Below are 21,887 nucleotides of genomic sequence, written 5' to 3'. Positions count from 1 at the left end.
TGAAGGGTCTGGGGCTAGGTTCAGGTTTGTTGGACATTGGCTCGTGATTCTCGAGCCCTTGAATACGGCAAGATGACACGCCGGTGGTCGGGACTAGCAACTACTTTCCTGGATGCAAGACGGGAAGGAGGGTGCGGTATCGACTCGACCGATGCACCGAGATGGCTTCCTCGCCGGCCTCTAGCTCCCTTTTGTCTCCGCAAGCGAGACTTGGCCATGTGTGTGACCAGGTTCATGGGCTTTTGCTCTCTGCGAACAAGTGGGTACGGATCTGTGAAGATGGCGTGGCCGGGCATGTGGCGAGAGGGATATCCCATCCCATCCCATTGTTGCCTTGCTGCAGGCAAAGATGTGCGATGCGGTACGAGAAGGATACAGGTGTGTATGTACGTACGTACGGTATTAACCTATAACAAACAAAAACAGGCAAAAAGGGGTTCAAGGTGATGGTGTGTGTGTATGTAGTATGTGATGTCACGCTGCGGAAGACAGTCGGCCGAGCGTTTCTCATGAAGGGCATTCCCTCATTTGGATGTGGCCCCGAACCATTGACCAATGCAGTGGGTAGGGGAAGGTGTGGCTTGCTATTGCTCATTGGATGGGTGAGTAGAGTAGTGGTGGTGGTGGCAGAAGTCCTGTGCTCCCAGAACATGCGGTAGGTGGTGGTGGTAGGTGGTGGTGATCAAGAAAGGGTGTGAAGGGAGGTGGGGTGAGGGGAAAAAAACATCAGAAAAAAAGCCGTTGCTGAAACCCCCGATTCAATATCTTGACAGGGGTTCAGGAGAGCGTGTGGAGTGGATTTGGTCAACAGGGGGTCCCTGGACGAGGGACGGATCAGATAACTTTACTGGGCATCGTGTCATTGGGTGGGGTTGTGGCTCCATCGAGGGACGTCAATGCCGAGGGTTGAAGTTTTGAGCGAGATTTTTGAGATGGCGGGTTTGTCGGAGTTGGTTTTGAGGAGGGGGAGTGCTGATCTTGAGATTCCTGCAGGACTGCGATACTGGAAGAGGTTCAAGGTGCGGTGAGTGTTTGGGCAACTTGGAGTTGTGGTTGTGTAAATGAAAGGGGCTGGCTTTTCCTCTGAGCCAAGGAGGCGTCCTTATTGCCGCCCGCTATGAGCCGCACCTTGGGGGGTTGCTCCGGTTTCGGCTTCGGGCCAACACGACGCGGGTTTTGTCACAGCGGTGATGTTAACACCGAGCATTGAGTCGTCAAGAATGACAAGCCAGCGTTTTTGAGGCCGATGACTGGGGAGCATGGAGAGCAAGACAAATCTTGAAGTCATGAGCTCCCCCCCCCCCCCCTCCATGCGAGTCCCTAGAAATTGAGATTGTGCAACCACGGCCGGTAGCCACTGACGACAACAGACATGGTGCTTGGCTTGCTTCTCAGTCAAGATATCCAGAGAGAGTCTCGCTACTATTTAACTCTCTTCCAAGGCCGCAAAGCCGCCCCTTCTTCCCGGGGCGGTGTCACGGGTCAACTCAAGCCACGGAGAAAAGAGACGATCCTTCTGATCGGGATCTGCCCGAAGGATTTGCCATTTTTTTTGAGATGATGATGATCATCATCATCACGCGTGCCCTGATTCTGGAGTTTGATGATGCTTTAGGAAGGAGGGATTCTCTTACAGCAGTCACGGCTACGTTACCACCCCTACAGCTGCTTGGTTGTTGTTGTTGTGTTGTTGCGAGATCCAGTCCCACTGTCACTTTGTGGGTGAGTAGGTGAGATCTCAACAAACCGGAAGGGATTCCACCTATGGAGTATCCCCGCAAGCGTACCATCAGGAGGTACCTACCTAACGTAGCGATCATCACATCTTCATCATCCCGCGCGCGGCGGCGGAGGAGGTAGGTAGGCATTCATATCGGCTATGTTGACGCGGCTTCTCTGTTGGCGATGCAGCATCTTACCTCCGAGATGCGGTAGTTTTGCGGCATTGCCCGTCACTAGGGGACCTGGAAAGGTGAAGTGATTGGCACTGTACATTTTACTTGTCAGGGCGGCAATATGCCGTTGTGGGTTATAGTAGATGAATTTGCAAACGCCGCTTACGTTTTGTGAGGTGCGAAAAGGGATCTGCGGTTCGGTGAGGGTGAGGTTGCATCAAGGTAATGTGCACACAGGATATGCGGCGGTTGCGGTTTTTTTGATGGTGAGGAATGGGGTAGGTAGAGAGAGGTGAGACGAGTAAGACGAGTGAGGGCCTCGATGGTCCCAGGGGGGGGGGGGGGGTGATATATCTTGTGCTTCTTGTCTGCTTTTGTCGCGGTGTGTTGAGTTGAGGGTGTTGTTGTTCTGTCTTGGTGTTTGTTAGTCTTATACTTCACCTCATGTTTATACCTCTTATACATTCCTCCACATATTACGGTAAGAGAGACAAACCGCCCAAAATGCCTTACCTCGTCCTCCCAGCCCTCATCCCCGACATCCGGCCCTGCTACGACGCCTACTTTGCCGCCTTCACCACCGACCCCTCCGGCTCTTTATTGCTCGACATCCTCTTCCCCTCGGGCGTCACGTCCGAGGAGTTTCGCGAGGCGCACACCAACGGCACCCTGCAATGGTGGCACACCTCCGAGACGCAGTACACCTACAAGTGTGTCGACTCGGAGACGGGTGAGATCATCGGCATGGCCCTCTGCGACGTGTTTGTCAAGCCTAGAACAGAAGAGGAGCGCAAGATGCCAGAGATTGGGTGGCTTCACGGGGAGCAGAGGACACGGGCGGAGAGGGTGCTGGACGGGCTTTGGAGTGCGAGGGAGAGGATTATGGGGGGGAGGCCGTATGTTTGTGAGTGTTTTTTTTTTCTTTTTCTATCTGATCTCGATTTCTGGACAAAAATGCCATGTGAACACAGCAGCAGCTCGCTTGATATTTCCATTGCTGGAATTTTCTTGCGAGAGAGACTCTTGTGCTTCCTGCAGAGACCACGTGCTGTATTGTTTCCTGGGAGGGCACGTTGAGCGTTGCAGCGCATCCAAGTGGCGCTTTTAGTCTGGGGTGGTCTTTCGGGGACCTCATTTTGCTGCCTGTGGCTTTCCCATCACGTTAAGCATCTCGCTAATATCATCACCGCAACAGACATCCACGCTTTTGCCGTTGACCCCAAGCACCAAGGCAAGGGAGCTGGCTCTGCTCTTGTCCAGGCCATTGTTGACCTCGGAAACACTATCGGACTGCCCATCTACCTCGAAGCGACGCCCACATCGGAAAACGTGTACTTCAGAAAGGGCTTCAGGAGAGTCCCCGCGGATATAGCCCAGGTGGTTCACGAGGCGGCCGTGTTGGGGACCAAAGAGGACGTGGAGGTACCGCTCATGGTGAAGCTGCCGCAGGGTGTGTATGGAGTCAAGGTTGATGGGAGAAAGTTGGGGGAGGTGTGGGCGGAGTGGGAGGAGGAGAGGAAGCAACAGCAGCAGCAGCAGCAGCAGCGCCAACAACAGGTTCAACAACAACAACAACAACAACAACAACAACAACAACAACAACAACCAGACGTTGAGGTTAGACCATAATAGACACGCACTTCTAGATCTGTGCTAGAAGAAGCTTGTCACCGGTAGATGGCCGATGAAGGCTCCAAAATTGACAGCTTTGACAGTTGATGGCGCCAACACGGAGAAGCATACGAGTACGAAGGTGGTTGCATTGAGAGGGCATTCCAGGCCCATCTCCCCTCTCTGAGAAACGTTTCACGCACAGCAGACACCACCACACTTGTGTCTCCTCTGCCGTGTCTCGATCCGAATTCGAGGTTCAGATGAGACAATGCCGTGGCTCGCTGTCAGGCACAAGCGGAATCCACAATGTGCCAGTTCACCGTGGGCAACTCCAGACGACCCTTTCACCCGTGAAGCTACCGCTCGGTGACCGTGTCCGACGGCCTTTCTCGGACATGACGACAGTGTGGCCGAGTCGATGATCCGTGGAGAAAGGGTGATGGAGCCATAGACGAAGAATTTTTATCAGATGATCGTGATAATGCACAGGTGGAAACTAGCAGGGTGGGCTGTTGTCGGTTCATCCATGTCCATAACGTAATGCTCCACCGGAATCCCAAAGCGGCGATATCTCCGGGCCAAGACTTGGGGAAGTTTTGTGCTTCGGGAGGGATGTTCAAAGATGTTTGACGAGGTCGTTGCCCCCAGCTTGGGTGGTGTTACGGACCATCATTACACACGAGTTACGCCATTGTACCTCTGTCGACATTGAAGATGGTGGGGATCAACGGTAATACAGCAGACAGAAAACCAAAAGACCAATGTTGCGAGAAAAAGCAGCAGCAGGAGTTCGGATGGTGGGCAAGAAAGAATGTTTACAGGGGTGTTCGGTGGCTGGGATGGCGAGCGTTAAAATGGCTCGTTTGCATGGAGCCGAACAGTGGAGATTCTTCGGATCAGATAACTTTAAACTGGGTCAGCTCCCCTTGCCCCTGGTCACACAAGAAAGTCGGATGAAGACCTCGAAGACCGGCGGTGATCTGGTGCAATTCCGTTCAAATCTCCCACAAATAAGTAATCTTTTCACAAGATACATACCGTGATGCCTACTTCATCCGATCAAGGGACAGCAAAGCAGGAACCATGCAGGACGACCGCATACCAAGGTAATTAAAAAGGACGCAACTCGAGGGTCACATCGAAGACTATCAGGTGGGGGCCGCCCAGCGCAACAAATTTTTTATCAGATCCGGCCGTTCACCTAATCAGATCCGCCCTCGCCAAGGCCGGAATCGGGGTCAATGGGTGGTGGGTAGAACCGGAAGCTTCCGCTGTCGTTTTGCTGGGGGAAGGTCACCTCACTGTTTCGGCCGCTGAAGTGACTGGGGTGAGTGGGGGAAACATACAGTGAATTGGTCACCAGAATAAGGTAGTAAGGAGACCAAAAAAAAAATTGCCTGAAATGTGTTTCCCCCAGGGAAAAGATCAACGCCCCCGGGAGACGGGGGTATTCATCCCGCCATAACTTCTTTTTGGCCTGTGTTGTGTTTCTCTTCCCATGTCCCCTTTCAGATTGTGATCTCTTCCCACGCACAATCTCTTCTCTCTCTTGTCCAGAAAAAGTGGCCTGATTTCGCCAAGAGAACCTGCCCCCCCCGCCGTGGAAGCAACACGGTAAAAAAGCAGGTACAATGGCGGTCGAGGCTTCCGGAGAGAAGCGTCCGCACAGCGCTGCAGCGAGTGATGCGGCCGCTGATAAGGAGAAGGCACTTGCCCCTACCACCACTGGAAGTGCTTCTGATGCGCCGGCAGCTGCCGAACAAGCCGTAAGTCTTTTCTGTGTCTGCCCCTAAATCCCCCTTTTCGGCCCCTGAATAGCTTCACTCATTGTTTACATTTGACTCGATCCCTAACATCTCTCCAGCCCCAAGGTGGCCTCCTCGTCTGGCTCAAGATCTTTGCTTCCGCGTCGCCAACATGGATCGACGTCTGTCTTCTCATCACCGGCGTCATCTCCGCCGCCGGTGCCGGTATCCCCTTCCCCCTGATGGGCATCATCTTTGGTGAGCTCGTCGACAACATGAACGATGCCACCTGTGCGGCCGGCGACTCTGACCTCACCTCCACTTCCACCTCCATCAACGGCGTCAACGACCCTTTCGCCTATGAGGCTTCCATCAACGACAAGGTCCTCAAGCTGGTGTATATTGCCATTGCTGCCTTGGTTTGCATCTACGTTTACGTCCTGTCCTGGTCTCTCTTCTCCCAGCGTCTCGCTCAGAGACTCAGAGGGCAGTATGTCCAGGCTTTGCTGAGACAGCCCCCCGGGTTCTTCGACGCGCGATCTGCCGCCAGCGGTGAGGTCTCGACCAGACTACAGGGCGACATGACTGCTGTCCAGGCCGGTACTTCCGAAAAGGTGGGCGTTTTGATCGCCTCGACCAGTTTCTTCTTCGCCTGCTACGTCGTCGCGTTCATCAAGCAGGCAAAGTTGGCCGGGATTTTGGTCTCGCTCATCCCGGCGTTCTTGCTCATGGCGATGGGCGGTGGCTTTTTTGTCACCAAGTTCATGGTCATCAGTGCTTCTTCCCAGACTGCCGCCAGCAACATTGCCGGTGAGGCGCTTCAGCACGTCGGTGTCGTGCAGTCGTTCGGTATGGCTGGCAGACTGGAAAAGAAGTTTGCCGAGCATGTCGCCGTGGCTAGAGGTGCTGGTGTCAAAAAGGGCATTGCTGCTGCCATGCAGGCTGGTATGCTGTACTTTATTGCGTACAGCGCCAATGCTCTGGCCTTCTGGCAGGGTAGTCGCATGGTTGTTGATACCATCAGGGGCGAGGGAACCGAAACTGTTGGTCAGATTTATACTGTGGTGTTCTTGTTGGTTGATGGTATGTTTTTCTCTCTCTCTCCCTTTTTTACTGACTGTCAACAACTAACACTCCCTGAAAGCCTGCGTCTGTCTCGGCAACATCGCCCCCATCCTCCCCATCCTCGGCAGCGCCTCCACTGCCTTTTCTCGTCTGATGGCCGACATCAACGCCCCCTCCACCATCGACGGCACTTCCTCCGAAGGCGCCTTTTTGCCGGTTGAGACCACCACCGGCCACATACAGCTCGAAAACGTCTCCTTTGCCTACCCCTCCCGCGCCGAGCAGCCAGTCCTCCGCAACGTCAACCTTGTCCTCCCGGCAGGCAAGCACACCGCCCTCGTCGGTCTTTCGGGAAGCGGTAAATCCACCATCGCCGCCCTCGTCGCCCGTCTGCAGGATCCCGATTCTGGTGTCATCACCCTGGACGGCACAGACATCAAGACACTGAACGTGTCCCACCTCCGCAGTTTTATCTCTCTCGTCCAGCAAGAACCTTCTCTTCTCGACCGCTCCATCCTTGAGAACATCGCTCTCGGTCTGGTCAACTCCCCCAAGCCAGAACACCAAGCTCTCAAGGCGGTGGTAGAAGGTGGCGAGCTCGCCGAGCTGGCCAAGAAGGGCAAGGATGCCGTTGACGACAGTAGCGTTGCCAACCCTGCGGTGCAGGAAGTCATCCGTCTTGTCAAGGAGGCTGCCGTCCAGGCTGACGCGCACAACTTCATCTCCAATCTGGAAAAGGGCTACGGTACTTTTGCTGGGCCCAAGGGGTCTTTGGTGTCTGGTGGCCAAAGACAGCGAGTGGCGCTCGCGCGTGCCTTGATTAGAGATCCCAAGATTTTGCTGCTGGACGAGGCCACTGCAGCGCTGGATTCGACTTCTGAGAAAAAGATCCAGCTTGCTGTTGAGCGGGCTGCCGAGGGGAGGACGGTAATTTCCATTGCTCATAGGTTGAGTACCGTTCGTAATGCGGACAAGATTGTTGTTCTGGAGGCGGGTGAGGTTGTGGAGGAGGGGGTGTACGACGAGCTGATGGCGAGAGAAGATGGCAAGTTCTTTGCCATGGCCAAGCTGCAGAGCTTGGGTAACCAGGAGGCTGCTGCTTCGGCTGTTGCTGAGATCAGCGAGAAGAAGGATGTTGTTGTCGTTGACGAGGAAGAGGAGGAGACAGCCAAGGTTCTTGCTGCTTCCATCTCCAGCAGGGATGAGTCTGCTGCTGAAAAGGCGGCCAGTGACAAGGAGGAGAAGGAGAAGGAGGCCGGCTGGGGATCCGTGTTTGCTGGTCTGGCCCGTCTTGTCAAGCCTTCTTTCCCCTGGTTGCTTCTGGCTGTCTTCGCGGCTGTCATTGTCGGTGGTACTTTCTCCGGATCTGGTCTCATCTTTGGTTTCACCGTTGGTGCTCTCAACCCGTGCGAGAACTCGCCCGAGGACATCCTCGACCTCGGAAAGTTCTTTGGTGGTTTGCTCTTCATGTTGGCCTGCATTGAGCTCCTGGCCAACTTCTTTGCGTGGTCCTGCTTTGGTCTCATTGCCGAGAGAATGCTGTATGCCATCCGCGTGCTCAGTTTCAGAAGCCTAATGGAGCAGGGTGTCGAATGGCATCAATCCGGCGGCCGCAACCCTACTTCCCTGCTTGACATCATCACCAAAGACAGCGCCGCCATCGGTGGTTTCTCGGGTAGCACCATCGGCACCGTCTTTGCCATCATCGTCAACTTCTTCGTCGCCATCATCCTCTCGCACATCATCCAGTGGAAGATTGCCATCGTCTGTCTCTCCGTCGTCCCGATCCTCCTCGGGGCGGGCTTCATGCAACTCCGCCAGCTCGCCCGCTACGAAGAGCGCCACGCGGCCTCCTACGCCAAGGCAACCGGTGTGGCCGTCGAAGCCGTCCAATCCATCAAGACCGTCGCCGCCTTGTCCCTCGAAAAGGAGGTCATGGGCTCGTACGCCCGTCTCCTGAAGAACACCCGCGACGAAATGGTCCGCGCGGCAGCCTTCACCAACGTCTGGCTCGCCATCAGCAACAGCATGTCCTTTTTGATCTACGCCTTCGCCTACTGGTGGGGTTCGCAAAAGATCATGTCGGGCGAGGCCAACCAAACCCAATTCTTCATCATCGTCGTCTCCATGCTCGTCAGCGCCCAGCTCTGGGGCCAAATGTTCACCCTCGCCCCCGAGTTCTCCCGCGCCCGCACCGCCTTCTCCCGCATCATGAACGTTTTGGCACTGGGAACAAACAACGAGATCGACTCCAAGCGTGGCCCGCACGGCAAGCCCGGCCCCTCTTCCGACCCGGAGTCTGCCCTCTCCTCGGCAGCCAAGGCCGCTACTGGTGGTGAACCAGGCATGAAAATCACCTTCACCAACGTCACCTTCTCCTACCCCTCCCGCCCAGACCACCGGACCCTCAAGAACGTCTCCTTCACCATCACCCCCGGTCAATTCGTCGGCCTCGTCGGCCCGTCCGGAGCAGGAAAATCAACAATCATGTCCCTCGTCCAGAACCTCTACTCCCCCTCGTCGGGCTCAATCCTGCTCGACAACGTAGACGTCACCTCTTCCGTCGCCTCCATCAAAGACTCCATCGCCATTGTCCCGCAAGACCCGGCCTTGTTCGACGGCACCATCCGGTTCAACGTCTCCCTCGGCTCCAAACCCGACCACGTCCCCACCCAGGAGGAGATCGAGGAGGCGTGCAAGCTAGCCAACATCCACGACGTGATCATGGCCATGCCGGAGGGGTACGACACCCAGTGCGGCGCCTCCGCCGGTCGCTTGTCCGGTGGGCAGAGGCAGAGACTTGCCATCGCGAGAGCGTTGGTTCGCAAGCCGAGGTTGTTGCTGCTTGACGAGAGCACTTCGGCTTTGGATGCTGCCTCTGAAGCGGCGCTGCAGGAGGGGTTGGATAAAGTCGCGCGGGGGACGACCGTGCTGGCTATTACGCACAGGCTGCACACCGTGAAGAAGGCGGATGTGATTTTTGTGGTGGAGGGGGGCGAGGTGGTGGATAAGGGGACGCATGAGGAGTTGATGGGACGGAGGGAGGGGTATAGAGTTAATGCTATGCAGCAGATGTTGCAGTAGTTTTGAGGGAGGTAGATATACCCAGAGGAAAAGGAACAAAAAGAAGGGGCTGGGGGGGGGAGGGGTAAGAAAAGGTGCAGGAACGAAAGAACTCGGATACAGTACATAGCATGCATGCATTGTTTTGGTTTATTGGTCATTTTTTTAATATTATATATATACATCTTCTTTTCGTCATGTCTTTGTTCCCGCGTGATGTTTCCACTTTGTCAATCGGGGGTTGGGGTTAATCAGAATTGGACAAGTGTTCGTGATGAATGGAAATCGCTTCCTCTACTTTGTATTTTTTTGGCGGGTTCATATACAAACATTATGATCTAGCAAACACCCATGTCAAGCCCCCTCCCCTGGCTTCGGCCCCGGAAAGCGAAAATACCCAAAGCTCGTCGCTCCCGGCCCGGGACTGACAATGTCAGGACTGAACAAAATCTCCGGACTGTTCACCTCTGACGTCGTCGACGCCCACCCAGAGCTGGTAGGCGTGGTGATGGCACTGTTATTGTACCCCTGGAACCACGGCGGCGGCGGTGTCTCGTTGGTGTGAGGTGCCGTTGGAGGCCCATTGGTCGCCGGTGAGGGCGTGTCCACCGCCAGCGACGGCCCGCCGTGGTGGTATCTACTGCTGCTGTGTGCTGTTCGCGGCACAGATCTCGGCTCCGGCTCCTCCGTCTTGATCTCTTTGTGTCCTTGCTCCCTCACCTCTTGGGAGAACTTCCTGCCCACCATGTAACTGAGGTCTGACTTGTCGCCAGCAGCGGCAAACATCTTGAGCCGTTCTGCAAACAGTACCCTGCTCTGTTCGCCGACGCTGAGAACCCTGACAAAAGCGTCCAGAAGGTTATCATCTGTCTTGGCACCGTGCCTCCCAAGCTCGAGGTTATCCACAGCCCCGACGACATTGAGCCACCAGATGCCAATCTCGTAAATCTTTTCCATGGTCGAAATCCTACTGTAGCAGCGCCCTGGCGGCAGCGAGTTCAAAAACGACAACGTCTCGTGGGCGATGATGAGCGGATAAGTGAACCGCATGCTTTCGTGGACGTTGCCGAACGACAGCAGGTGGGCGCGGAACGACAGTTGCCAAGTAACCAGCTTCAGCCACTGACGAGTAATCGTGAGATGCACCCTTTGCATTTCTGTCGCCTCCTCCCCTGACTCTGTCACCTGTGACAGACGGCGTTGGAGCTCCAGCAGCTTTGCGGCTTTCATGTTGTGAGCGGCCGGCGAGTCTTCGTTTTGGGGGGAGGTGTCGTTCCACGCAGCGACAAAGTCCTCACCAACCGGCTTGTATACCTCCGCCAGCTGTAGCAAGCCAGCATGGACACCCGGATCTTCATACCGGTATCCAAAAGTTGGCAGTTCTGGTTTCCGTCTGAAGCTCGTGATGGGCTTGTTTCTCAGGATGGCAAATTCCCTGTTCCTGTCAGCAGACGTCCTCGTCCCGTAGTGGTCACGAAACTTACCTCTCGGAAATCAGAACTGCCCAGAACAGCCTCCTCCTCGCCAGGTCATCTTCTCCTTCCGAACCTGCATATCCATCTTCCCGATCCAGACCAAACTCGGCCGCCAGAGCACCTGTTTCTCGCAGATACACCCAGGCTTTTCGGCTGTTCCCCATTTCAATGTAAAGTCTGGACAGCAGAAACGACGTCAAAATATCGTTCAGCTGGAGGTGAGCAACATAGTCGTATGCCTGGCGTGTGGCCAAGCATTCTTCCAGAAACGACTTTGCTGCGCTGATCCAGTCGGTATTACTCCCTGATGGGGGCCGGGAGGGTGGTGGAAGAGATGCAACATGAAGGGACGTGAGAGCCGATAAGGCGAGCAGTAGCGTCCTCTGAGATGGCGGAACCGAGGGTTGACAGCAGTAGCTCTGCAGCGTGGGTAGGTGAACTACAGGGAGGAGAGGGTACAGGTGAGCCGTGTAAACCTCAACACACAGCGGGATGAGATGATGGTATCTCTGCCGTCCAGAGCGGCCATGTTGGGCGTCAGCAGACGGATTCGGAAAGGGCGTGTCAGGAGGCGTGGACTGAGGGGTGCCGAGACTGCTCGGGGTGGTCTCAAAGCTGTTTCTCGTCCGGGGTCAGTTTACGAAATGCCCATCGTGCTGAATAAAACATACTCGACGCTGCTCTCCCTCGACGCTATCCCCAGCACTTCCTCCTCTTTTGACCGTATCCTGTCAAGGACTCGACCATGACCTGGCTTGGGACCTCTTTTCCGTGGGACCTGGTCCCTTTTGCACACCAAGGCGGCATTGAGGCACTGCTGGCAAGGGAATTGGTAATCGCATTTTATCCGTCTCGTCCTGCAATGGTCGCAAACCTTTCTGTTGGCCGTCAAGCTTGATGCTGTCCTCCTACCCCCTCGGCTGGACTCAGTCAAGCTAGGCTGTCGTTTTGTTGGTGCCGGTGTCTGTCGTGCCTGCGATGACGGAGTCGGGTGCGGTAGCCCGTGCCCCTGGTCTTCCTCGTCCTCCGTTTTGATATGATCCATATGTGTGTCCATTTCTTCCCACCTAACCCCCTGTGATTCCCGTTTCAACTGCCGTTTCCGTTGACCAGGGCCAGGGCTCAATATAAGCGTTCGTCTGATGTAATATCGCGTAATATGCCAACGTGTCTATCCGTTCATCCCAACTTTTTATTTCTTTTCTTTTTTTCCCACTCAATCTCAAAGATAAGACAGTGAGCCAACCGGATGGCTTCCCACTCTTGACAGCAACTGTTAAGTATCCTCTTGCCGGGCCGGTGATGATGCTTCCTTGTCGTTACGATGTCTCGGGAGTCCGGATTCTCGAAAAACAATTAGAGAAAAGGGTCCGTGTGCTTGGAAGAGACCCCTTGCTCGAAAAGATAGGCGGCAGGAGCGCGGGATGGGAAGAGGGAAGGGTATGACGGATGCCAAGACACCCCCTTTCGCTCGCTTCCAACCCAACGGCGATGATCACCGCAAACCCAACGGATGCTTGTCCCAGTCCGGAGTCTGACAACTCAGTCGCGCAGAATCGGCTTGAAGGTGCTGTTGGTGGTCATCAAGCAAAAAGAGAGAGAGAAGAGGGAAAAGAAAGAAGGGACAAAGTGATTGTGAAAAGCTGGTCGTCATTATACATGCGTCCAGCGCGCGCTGTGAAAAAAAGAAGAAAAAAAGACTTCACATCGCCACCTGCAGGAGCAAGAATTAGTCCTGCAAAGGTGGGGACATGGCTACATATTACCCCTGGCCAGTGGCAAATGCCCCATAAAACACTTGTTTTCTTCCCGGCAGTCTTCTGAATGGGTGGTTGGTTGATGAGGCTCTTGCAATGATGGGTTATGTAATGTAGGAGGGAGGCGCCGGAGCAGATTCCGGGCACTTTGAACAAACCGAGGCAAGCCCCATAATGCGGACTCCCCCGGCGGCAGCTGTTCCAGAAAGAAAAGTAGTTTGATGACTGTCAATATATGCAACTAGTGCCAATATACATAACGGGTACCTTACAGCTCATCCTTGAACTCCTCTTTGGACCCTTCCTCGTCGTCATCGAGACGCGGTTTTTTGCCTTCCGTCTTTTCCTGTTGCCCGGCGGTCTTCTTGGCCTTTGGCTTTTGCTTCTTGGTCGCCGTCTTCTGCCTCTCGCCCTTGGTCTTTTGGTCTTCGGCACCACCAGGAGGCAAAGTGTGCTTCTTCTCCAGGTCGATTGCGTCGGCGCCGTTGTCGAGCATTTGATAGACCACATACTGTCGCTCCTGGCCAGGCGCGTCCACTACTTCTACTCTCCACCCCTCACCGCCGGATACCGCCTCCAACTGGGCCTCCATCTCGTCCAAGAACGCATCCTTGATCCCCAGCTCCTCTAGCTTTTCCGGACTGAGCCTTTCAATAGGGGCCCCTTCCTTCTCTTTGGCGAGCAAAACATGGGTCACGGTCGCCGCCTTGGGCGTAGAGAGGGCGGATACGTGTCGGGGAGGCATGAGCTTAAACGCCGGGGTTCCATCGGCATTCACTTTTCCTCCCAGGATCTTTTGTCCCCCCACCACCACGCCCCCGATGGTCATGCCCGAAAAGGGGTTGCTGTCGGCTCCACCATTAGGGCGGCCAACCTTGAGCCTGGCTCTCTCGCCAGCGCCCTCGAGCACACCGCCGGCCTCGACCTGCTTCTGATATCTCCATGCCGACTCCTCCTCTTCGCTGCTGACGATTTGCTTGCAGGTAACGGGATGTCTTTTGGTGACCTTTGGTGGGAGAAAAGCCACATCATCGCAGAGTCGTGGGGTCTGCACCACCATGAGGTAGGTGCAAATCGTAACCTCTTTGATCCAGCTAATCCTGTCCCCTGCCACGCCGGGATGGCAGTGATACTGCACCTCAATGGTGCGTGGTTTGTTGGTGAGATCGCAAATGGTACCACCCTCGAACTTCTGGACGAGGTATCGTTGGTCGCCCTTGACCTGTAGCTCCGAGTTGGGAGGGGCCAAGCCCTTTTCTTGCCCGTCCTTTGGTTGCTCGGAAGCGGGTAGCGCCCTTCCCAGCACATACTCCTGGCTGCTGTCATCCCGGACAGGCGGGCCCCCTTCGGTGCCTCGTGGCAGAGCATGGAACTGAACAACGTCTTTGCCGTAGCAGAAAGAATAGCTCCACCAACCACTCATAAAGTAGAGACAATGTCCGTCAAGACCACTCATGAGCTCCCATCCCCTGGCCGAGGCACGGGACATTTCCCGAGCTTCTTCGGCCTTGGCGAGCTCGGTGGCGGTTTGGTTGAGTGTTGGAGGGGGAGCGAGGACGGGTACGGTGCAGAGATATTTCCACGGGGCAGAGTTGATCAGCTCGTACGTCTCGGAGACCGGGTTGGAATCATCGTCGGTGTCTTCGGGGTTTTGTTGTTGGCCATTGCTGGCATCTGTCTCTGTGGACGGGCTGGCGAGCTCGGTCTGGGATGATGGGGTTGGAGAGGGAGCTGGGGAGGACGATGATTGTGTGTCGAGGAGAGCGAGAGCGTCGGCTTCGGAAATGAATTGATCGGAAAAGACAATCTCGAACTTATAAAAAGGAAAACAAAAACAGTCGAATTGTGAGCTGGTGTTGCTATTTGACGGCTAACAATGACCAATGACATACCTGTGGATGGGCCAGCAGATCCTCGTGAATGCTAAAGCTGGGCTGTCGAGCTCTGCAGAGCTGCAGCGAAGCCAGGAGAACCAGATTGAGCCGGCGCATTGTGTGTGATGTTGTCGCAATGACAGTGGCAGCCCCAGCCTCGGGCTCACATTCAGAAATAATTTCTTTTGTTGTTGTTGTTGTTGTTGCTGTTGTTGCTGTTGTTGTTGCTGCTATTGAAGGGCCTCTCGTTGATGCCACTTGCTCCCGTTGATGACAGCTGTTGGCATCGCGCTGCCACAGCACTGTTGCGCCCGATAAGGAGCCTTATCGGAGCACTGAACCGGGGGTGCCAAGATTATGTCATCGGCGGGATGTTTTTGCCCGCCATCTTGTGCTTCTTCACCAACGTTCATCCCATGGCCCCTCTCAAATTCTGGAAGTTTGGTGACAAATTCTGTCTCCTCATAACCTGTGACTCTTACGATTATCGCTTTGCGAATGGAGGGAATTCTCACCGCCAGAGGGTCGGCTGTTGCGGTGGAATTGGCAGTCTCGCTGACCGAGCTCAAGCATTTACCTTGTGTAAGTCCCAGCATCGAAATGCCAGCTTTGGATTTTGAAATCAAGCGCGCTTCCCGGTGTTCCCCTCATGAGTCAACTGTATTTTTGACAACTGGTTCATGCCGTCCAGGTGACAGCGCAGCCGAATTGATCAAGTGTCTGAACGGACCGGGCATCCCCAGCAGTGCTTTTGTCGGCAGCAATCTCGGCAGTCGACATCATTCGAGAACCACTCGCCCCCTCATCTGGTCCAGAATGCTCTATCGATACGCGCTGAGGGAGGGTCGGAAATGGCAGGCAACCATCGTGAAGTGGCACGACATGATTGGGTCCTCTGTTGTCACCCTGGAGAAGCTCTGAACCGGAACGCCAAGACGGGGCTTGATGGGGTCCAGTTTTCGGACTTTGAGGGCCGGCGCCGTTCGGCCGTGGGTGGGTCACTCCGCATCTTGCGGTATCTTATTTTTTAATATCGCGCGCCGAGAGAGCATCCGTGACCGGTGAGGGCTTCAATATGCCAGCAAGCGCCAGGTGGCTTATTTGGGACATTACCGAGGCAAGACATATCGCAGACGATACAAAGCGGTCAACGAGGAGGTATGCCGCTAGCCGTCTACTTCTCTCCCGCCCGGGCTGTCATGGATGTCATTCAAAGGTTGTCCCGCCATAGCACGACGCTGTTTCACCTGCCGGCAGCACTGCTGCTCTCCACTCGGCAGAGCCTCTTTTCTCCGCCGTGTTTGGTGCTTCCCCAGGTTATCTGGAAGCATTGAGCATTATTGAGTCATCTGACAGTCCCCAGCAGGGACCCGGGCGTGTTTGTGTTTTATAGAGCCTTGCGGGGCGGAGTCCGGAATGCGGCGACCGGCATCTTTTGTTAATTATCCCGCGCTTCGGAGGGGAAACAGAACAATTGTGGTCTTTGGGCTTATCTGCAGATTTCTGGCGGAGTCGACGATGACTCGCAGCAAGCAAGCAACAAGCAAGAAGCAAGAAGCAAGAAGCAAAGCCGGGCAGCTTCGTGGCATCTCGTATCGCGAGTCCCTGATTCCGGAGGGGTTGCTGCAGGTACATGTCTGTAGGGTGGGCTTCGGTGACGACGTCAATGCTAGGTATGATGTCGGGCAGGAAAGGTGAAGGAGTGCCACAGTGCTTCGCCGCCGCGGTGAGGCTCGGCTATCTTGGAAGCTAGAAACGTGTCAATCGCTCAGGCATTGGAATGCCACGATGCCAGCTCATCCACCTCAGAGAGGTCATGCACACCCACAAGCCACAACTGCCCGGGGGGGGGAGGGGGGGATTGGAGCCCAACACCACCACACCAATTGACCCGAGGGAGGAGATATTGATGCAGCCACATCTGGTCTTCTCAGTCTTGTCAGTCTTGTCAGTTGTGGCTTGGGTTACGTGAATAGTACATGATGAGGATGTGCCCGAAAAGGCCCGCCCTGGCCGGACGTTTTCATCCAGTAGAGACATCCCAGCAGTGCTTGCCTCACTTTTTGGGCCAATCAGGACGATCGTGACGCCCACCGGATGCTTGGCTCAGCAGCGAGGGATGGGCGGGATTCGCTGACAGCAGAGCGTGCCACAGGCGACACATGCATCTCGACTCTTTGAGAGTGGTCGACCGAGCCCGATTCTGTTCTAGTGGCAGAAGCAGAGAAATCTTCTCTTCTCTCCTTGTCTCCTACATCGATCAGATATAATATGATGTGTGAAATGTAGGTGACCGAACTGAGAAGTTGCAACGGTGCCCAAGGATCGACTCATGGATCTCGTGTGGACCCACGACGGCATCTGCAATTTGGGAGAGAGGAGGCGGGGGACATGCAGTAGACAACAGGTATCGGAGAATATTCAACCTCGTCGAAGCTGTGGGGGTTGAGAAGCTGGAAAGCCCTTCTGTGCAGCAGTAGCACGACAGCGACAGTGGTGACGATATTAGAGAATGGAACCTGGAACTGCCCTGAGAGCCAGTGGAGCCGTGGCTCGACGGGTGTGCTTCAGCGGTTCCCTGGCGCGCTAGCCAGCACACGACCGCTAACTGTGACTGGACCGTTGGGTGCAACTTGCCGCGACAGGAACCCTTACGGCCACCACCGGGCAGCCAACACATCACCTCTCCCTCCCCTTCCTTCCCCTCCTTGATGATTCATCTTTTTCTCTTCACTATCTCTCTCTCGTCTGTTTCCGTCTCTTCCCCCCTCGGGTTATTTGCCCCTACTGGATACTGGCTGCTGAGCCGCCCCCGCGAAAACGATGGGATGCACCCGCGGGACAGAGCCCAGCCAGAATATGGCTTCGATAACGATTGGGAGATGGGGAATATGACTGTTCCCCTCCGCAACCGGGCGCACACCTCCCACCACTAGTCTACGCAAGAGAACCTGTCGTGGAAGTTGCCGGGGGATGGAAGCAGCCTTCTTCCTTCCAGTCTTCTTTGAGGATTCCATCCATCCATCTAATCCATTCATCCATCCATCCATCCATCTCACCTGCAGAGATGAGTTGGAATTATTATCATCATGAATAAGCAATCGACGGGACTTGCAATTCCAGGAGTTTATCGTCGTGAGGTGAGGTGGCAGATCCATCCCGTCACATCCTGGGCCCGTTTGCTTGGGGTGAGATTGCTTTTTTTTTTTGGGGGGGCGGGGGGGGGGTGACAATGCCCAGAAACAGAACGAGCAGCCCGCTAATCGGGGAGAAGATCTCCCTTTCCCAGCTCACATTTGGTGTGACCAAGCATACCGTTGATCCCTGGTCCAACAAGTCGTCACCATTCTGGATCTCTATCGAGGTACCTGGTATCAAGTATCGTGGTAGGCCACACCACCTGCATGCCCATGTCTACCTGATCATATTGTATACTCCCATCCTCCCCCCTCCTCCACCTCATGCCCTCCAAGAAACTCCGTTTCGAAATCGACACTAAGCTAGCTGACCCCAGACCCCCTCGGCACCTGGTAGGTCTCGTCGTTGCGTGCCATATCCAACGAAGCCTCGTGAGCATCTGCTCGATAAATATCATTTGCTCGCTCCTCGTTGCGCCAATCTTTTCCCTTCTTCAATCATTATTATTATACATTGACATTGACTTACAACAACTTACATTTGTATCTGCAACTTCCCATTCCATCTTTTGACTCATCCCGAGTCTTTTACTTCCAACACACACACACACATACACACACATACAACCAACCAACCAACCATACCATACCATACCATACCATACATACATATCTACATACGTACATCCACTTGTCGCCGGCCGACTTTATTCTCTTCCCACTCGGTCCGCCCTACCTCTCCTCGCCTCACCTACTCTTGACACGCTGAAAGGCGACCAGAATGAGCCAGGTCCAAAGGTTAGAAGCATTGCTTCGACAAAAAGAGCACGAGAAGCAAGAGATCATGAGCCAGCTCAGCAGAGCCCGGACGTCCCGGTCCTCGGCCACAGCTGCCGCCCTCGACTTTGAGTCTGTCCCCGGCAACTACCAGATCGCTCCGTCACGACCAGTTCTCGCCGACAATGGACGATCAAGAAGCAACACGATACCCCGCAGTGTGACGGCTGCCCCCGGCATTGCTGCTGCTGACAGTGTTTCCCTTCAGCTGGATCACGTCCAGTCACAGGTAAGTAACGAAACTCCGAGACCCAACCCACTCTTTTGCTCATGCTCACCAATGGTGCCAGGACCAGAGCCGTCCCATGAAGCGTTCCAAGACCACACACAATGCCGGTCCATCCTCTGGCACGGGCATGGGGAGGTCCAGCTCAAATATGTCCATTCAACCAGGTGTCCCCAGCGGCAGTCTGTCGGGTCCCAGTTCGGCCATGCTTGAGCAGTATCTTGGTCAGGGTCAGATGCAGCAGCCCGTCAACGCCTTCTTCCAGTCACATTCCCAGCTCCAACCAACACCAACGGGCAGAGAGATGGATGTTGCCGATTTTCTCTCGATGCGGGATATGGGAGGAGACCTTTCCAGCGTCTCGCCCATCGCCATCCCTTCCTCCAGAATGTTGTCGCCCCAAGAGGCATCACATTATCCCGACTCAGGCATGCCATCGGCTTGTGGTTCTTTGACCTCGGGCCCATCTGTCGGAACCACGGCCATGTCAAGATGCAACAGCAACTTCAACGACAACAACGCAGCCATCCTGTCCCAACTTGAGATGGTCCGCATTCGGTCACAGCATTCCACCAATGGACAAGCTCGACAAGACAGCTTTGGCCCGAGTCAGCCGCCGTATCATCAACCTTCGTTGCTTGGAAAGAGGTCGGCCACAGACCTTCACATGGGAACCGGCCCCAGCGCCCACTTTGTCGGTGCCTATCCTTCTTCTGCGCCCATCGACTCGATGCTTCACCAACATCAGATGAAGAAGTCGCCCTCCTCCCAGTCGAGCTCTCACTCCATCTCGTCGGCGGCCATCCAGGAACTCAATGCGGGGTACATGAACGATGACCTCGGCATGGAGCGTTCGGTCTCCAGAGACAGCACCAAGTCAAATAATTCCCTCAAGGTCCGCGCCAAAGAATCTCTTGCTCGCCAGAACGTCAACGCCAAGTCTCGTCAACTTCAGCCAAAGCCAGATGTCGTCAAGAAGGAACAACCCGCATCGGCCACCAACAAGAAGGACCCCAAGGCCGTCATCACCAAGACCAAGTATGAGCGCCCCAAGCACCCCAAGGTCGCTGCCACCAGTGCAACGGAACCCCGAAGGGTTCCGGGGTGAGCACGAGCTGCGCCGTCACACCGAAGCCAAACACAAGAGCATGGTCAAGAAGTGGATTTGCCAGGACCCTGGCCTGCTCGGCATCCCGCACGCAGAGACGGCCGCCAAGCCTCTGTCGGATTGCAAGCAATGTTCGGCCTTTAAGCAGTACGGCGCTTATTACAATGCTGCTGCTCACTTGAGACGCACCCACTTCAAGGTCAAGGCACGGAAGGGTGCTGGTTCCAAGAATGGTGCCAAAGGCGCCAGCTCGGCCGCCAAGATGGAGGAAGAGAAGCGCGGCGGCAAGGGCGGCGGCGATTGGCCCCCCATGTCGGAGCTCAAGCTGTGGATGATGGAGGTGACAGTGCCGATGGACCAGGAGGGTGCCCTCGGTCCTGACGGGAGCGACTCGGTGGGCCAGGTCGAACAAGAGGACATTGACAATGAACTCGGCGCGCAGGCTTATGGTGTGCCACCCAACCTTCTCGGCATGGACGCCTACAGCAACATGGCCGTCTACGCCGGACTTGGTGGGGGATTCGGTCAGGATCTTTCGTCACAGGGTCTCCAAGGCGAGCTTGGATCGCAGCTCTCCGATCTGTATCCGCTCGACACCTCGGTCTTTGCCGCCTCTTTTCATGGCCTGCCAATCTCTTCGGCCGGTTTTGCGGACTGTGGTCCATCGCAGGGACATCAGCTCCAGCAGGGCATGCCGTCCTCTTCGATGATGAGCATCGACACCTCCAACTACACTTCTCCAGTCTCGTCGACGGCCACTCTCACCCAGGCCGGCATGTTTGTCAACGACATGCTCCCGCCCGCCATGATGCACACCCGTGATGACTTGCACGACATGCCATTTGACCTTGCCTTTCCGGTTGGGGGGCACTAGATCAGTGTCGGCTATCTTGTTCCTTTTGCGTTGTTTTCTTCGACCGCCTTAGCGTACCGCGATAGATGGGTTTTGCTATCTCGTTTTATCACCACCTTACACTACACAACAACAACAACAACAACAACAACAACAACAACAACAACAACAACCCCTTTCCCACCCAAAAAAAAAAAAAGAACAAACCTAACACCAAAAAAAGTCCTTTTCTTTACGGAAGCGCAGGGTGTATAACCGTGCTTTTCCATCCTTTTCCCAGCCGGGGCGGTTTACTGCTCGGCATTTTTCGGTCTATTTCTCTCTCACTTTCACAATTCAAGAAGCCATCGCTCTAGGCTTTTACCCCCCCTCCCTCCCGATATGGGTTCACTCATTTCATCAGTCAATTGATCGATCGACGGGGATACGTTTCTCTGGTTGGAGTAGCCTTTTTTTCTTTTTCTTGCCGGATCCTCAATCAATGACCTTCTTTTTTTGCATCAACGGGGTGGAAGATACCCAGAGCAACAACAAGAAGCAGATTGGATCCTGCGAGGTGAAGAAAGACCGGGGATTATCACTTGCGCTATATACAACGTTTACACTTGTCAACCACGCGGTTTTGCTTACGGAAGAAGAAACCATGGCTGAGAAGGCCATCCAACACACACACCAGATTGTCAACCCATTTTTTATTTTTCACTTCGATTTTGTACATGTTTACACATCTCATTGTTTCTTTATATCATTCGTCGCGCACGCATTGAGCATTTCCGGGGGGAAGGGGCAATATTTCGGCACAAGAAGAAGCTTGAACCAGTCAGGCGCCTTTGTTTTTTTTTTTTTCCACCTGTTCAAGCCAACATGTGGCATCATCAAATGACGCTTATGAAGTCTTTGTCTGTCGGTTTTACAAAGATATCAGATTGGAAATTGTTTCTTGGGTTTTTTTTTTCTTGTTTTTTTTTTTGCTTCAAGGGAATTGGATAATGGGCGTTTGGTTTGGTTTGGTTTGGTTTGGTTTGGTTTGGTTTGGGTTTATCCCTGGACAAGAAAGGATTGGTATTTGGGGTGACCCCGACACACCACGAAACCCAAACAAAAGGCGACTTGAAAGAAAAAAAAAGGGTGGGGTGGACCGAATTCAATGGACATGGAACAAAAAAAACGGGTTATTTGTACATGTCCAACCTTACAAAAAACAAATTTATAGTAATGTTTTTTATGGGTGGGGGTGG

The 21,887-nt window shown here is 54.5% G+C and overlaps 5 protein-coding genes across 5 annotated transcripts; 3 read left to right on the top strand and 2 right to left on the bottom strand.

Annotated features, from left to right (window-relative positions):
- Positions 1-2,291: 2,291 nt before the first annotated feature.
- Positions 2,292-3,524, top strand: PODANS_3_11210 (uncharacterized protein; the record flags this gene model as incomplete). Its single annotated transcript, XM_001903473.1, has 3 exons — positions 2,292-2,792; positions 2,911-2,967; positions 3,063-3,524. Coding segments are annotated over 3 exons (1,020 nt in total), but the record flags the coding sequence as incomplete, so codon positions are not given.
- Positions 3,525-5,529: 2,005 nt separating this feature from the next.
- Positions 5,530-9,403, top strand: PODANS_3_11220 (uncharacterized protein; the record flags this gene model as incomplete). Its single annotated transcript, XM_001903472.1, has 2 exons — positions 5,530-6,337; positions 6,399-9,403. 2 exons carry the CDS (start codon positions 5,530-5,532, stop codon positions 9,401-9,403), a joined length of 3,813 nt encoding a protein of 1,270 aa, XP_001903507.1.
- A 333-nt stretch (positions 9,404-9,736) lies between these two features.
- On the bottom strand, positions 9,737-11,914 carry PODANS_3_11225 (uncharacterized protein; the record flags this gene model as incomplete). Its single annotated transcript, XM_001903471.1, has 3 exons — positions 9,737-10,823; positions 10,867-11,472; positions 11,529-11,914. The coding sequence occupies 3 exons, from the start codon at positions 11,912-11,914 to the stop codon at positions 9,737-9,739; spliced, it is 2,079 nt and encodes a 692-aa protein (XP_001903506.1).
- A 968-nt stretch (positions 11,915-12,882) lies between these two features.
- On the bottom strand, positions 12,883-14,605 carry PODANS_3_11230 (uncharacterized protein; the record flags this gene model as incomplete). The annotated part of the gene is made up of 2 exons (XM_001903470.1): positions 12,883-14,427; positions 14,507-14,605. 2 exons carry the CDS (start codon positions 14,603-14,605, stop codon positions 12,883-12,885), a joined length of 1,644 nt encoding a protein of 547 aa, XP_001903505.1.
- A 3,801-nt stretch (positions 14,606-18,406) lies between these two features.
- Positions 18,407-20,670, top strand: PODANS_3_11240 (uncharacterized protein; the record flags this gene model as incomplete). The annotated part of the gene is made up of 3 exons (XM_001903469.1): positions 18,407-18,691; positions 18,753-19,510; positions 19,614-20,670. The coding sequence occupies 3 exons, from the start codon at positions 18,407-18,409 to the stop codon at positions 20,668-20,670; spliced, it is 2,100 nt and encodes a 699-aa protein (XP_001903504.1).
- Between the last annotated feature and the right edge of the window lie 1,217 nt (positions 20,671-21,887).

Source organism: Podospora anserina, chromosome 3 (assembly GCF_000226545.1).
Source record: "Podospora anserina S mat+ genomic DNA chromosome 3, supercontig 3".
In the NCBI taxonomy this organism is placed as follows: Eukaryota; Fungi; Ascomycota; class Sordariomycetes; order Sordariales; family Podosporaceae; genus Podospora; species Podospora anserina.
The sequence above is the reverse complement of the archived record's forward strand: the minus strand, read 5'-3'. Positions and strand labels throughout refer to the sequence as shown.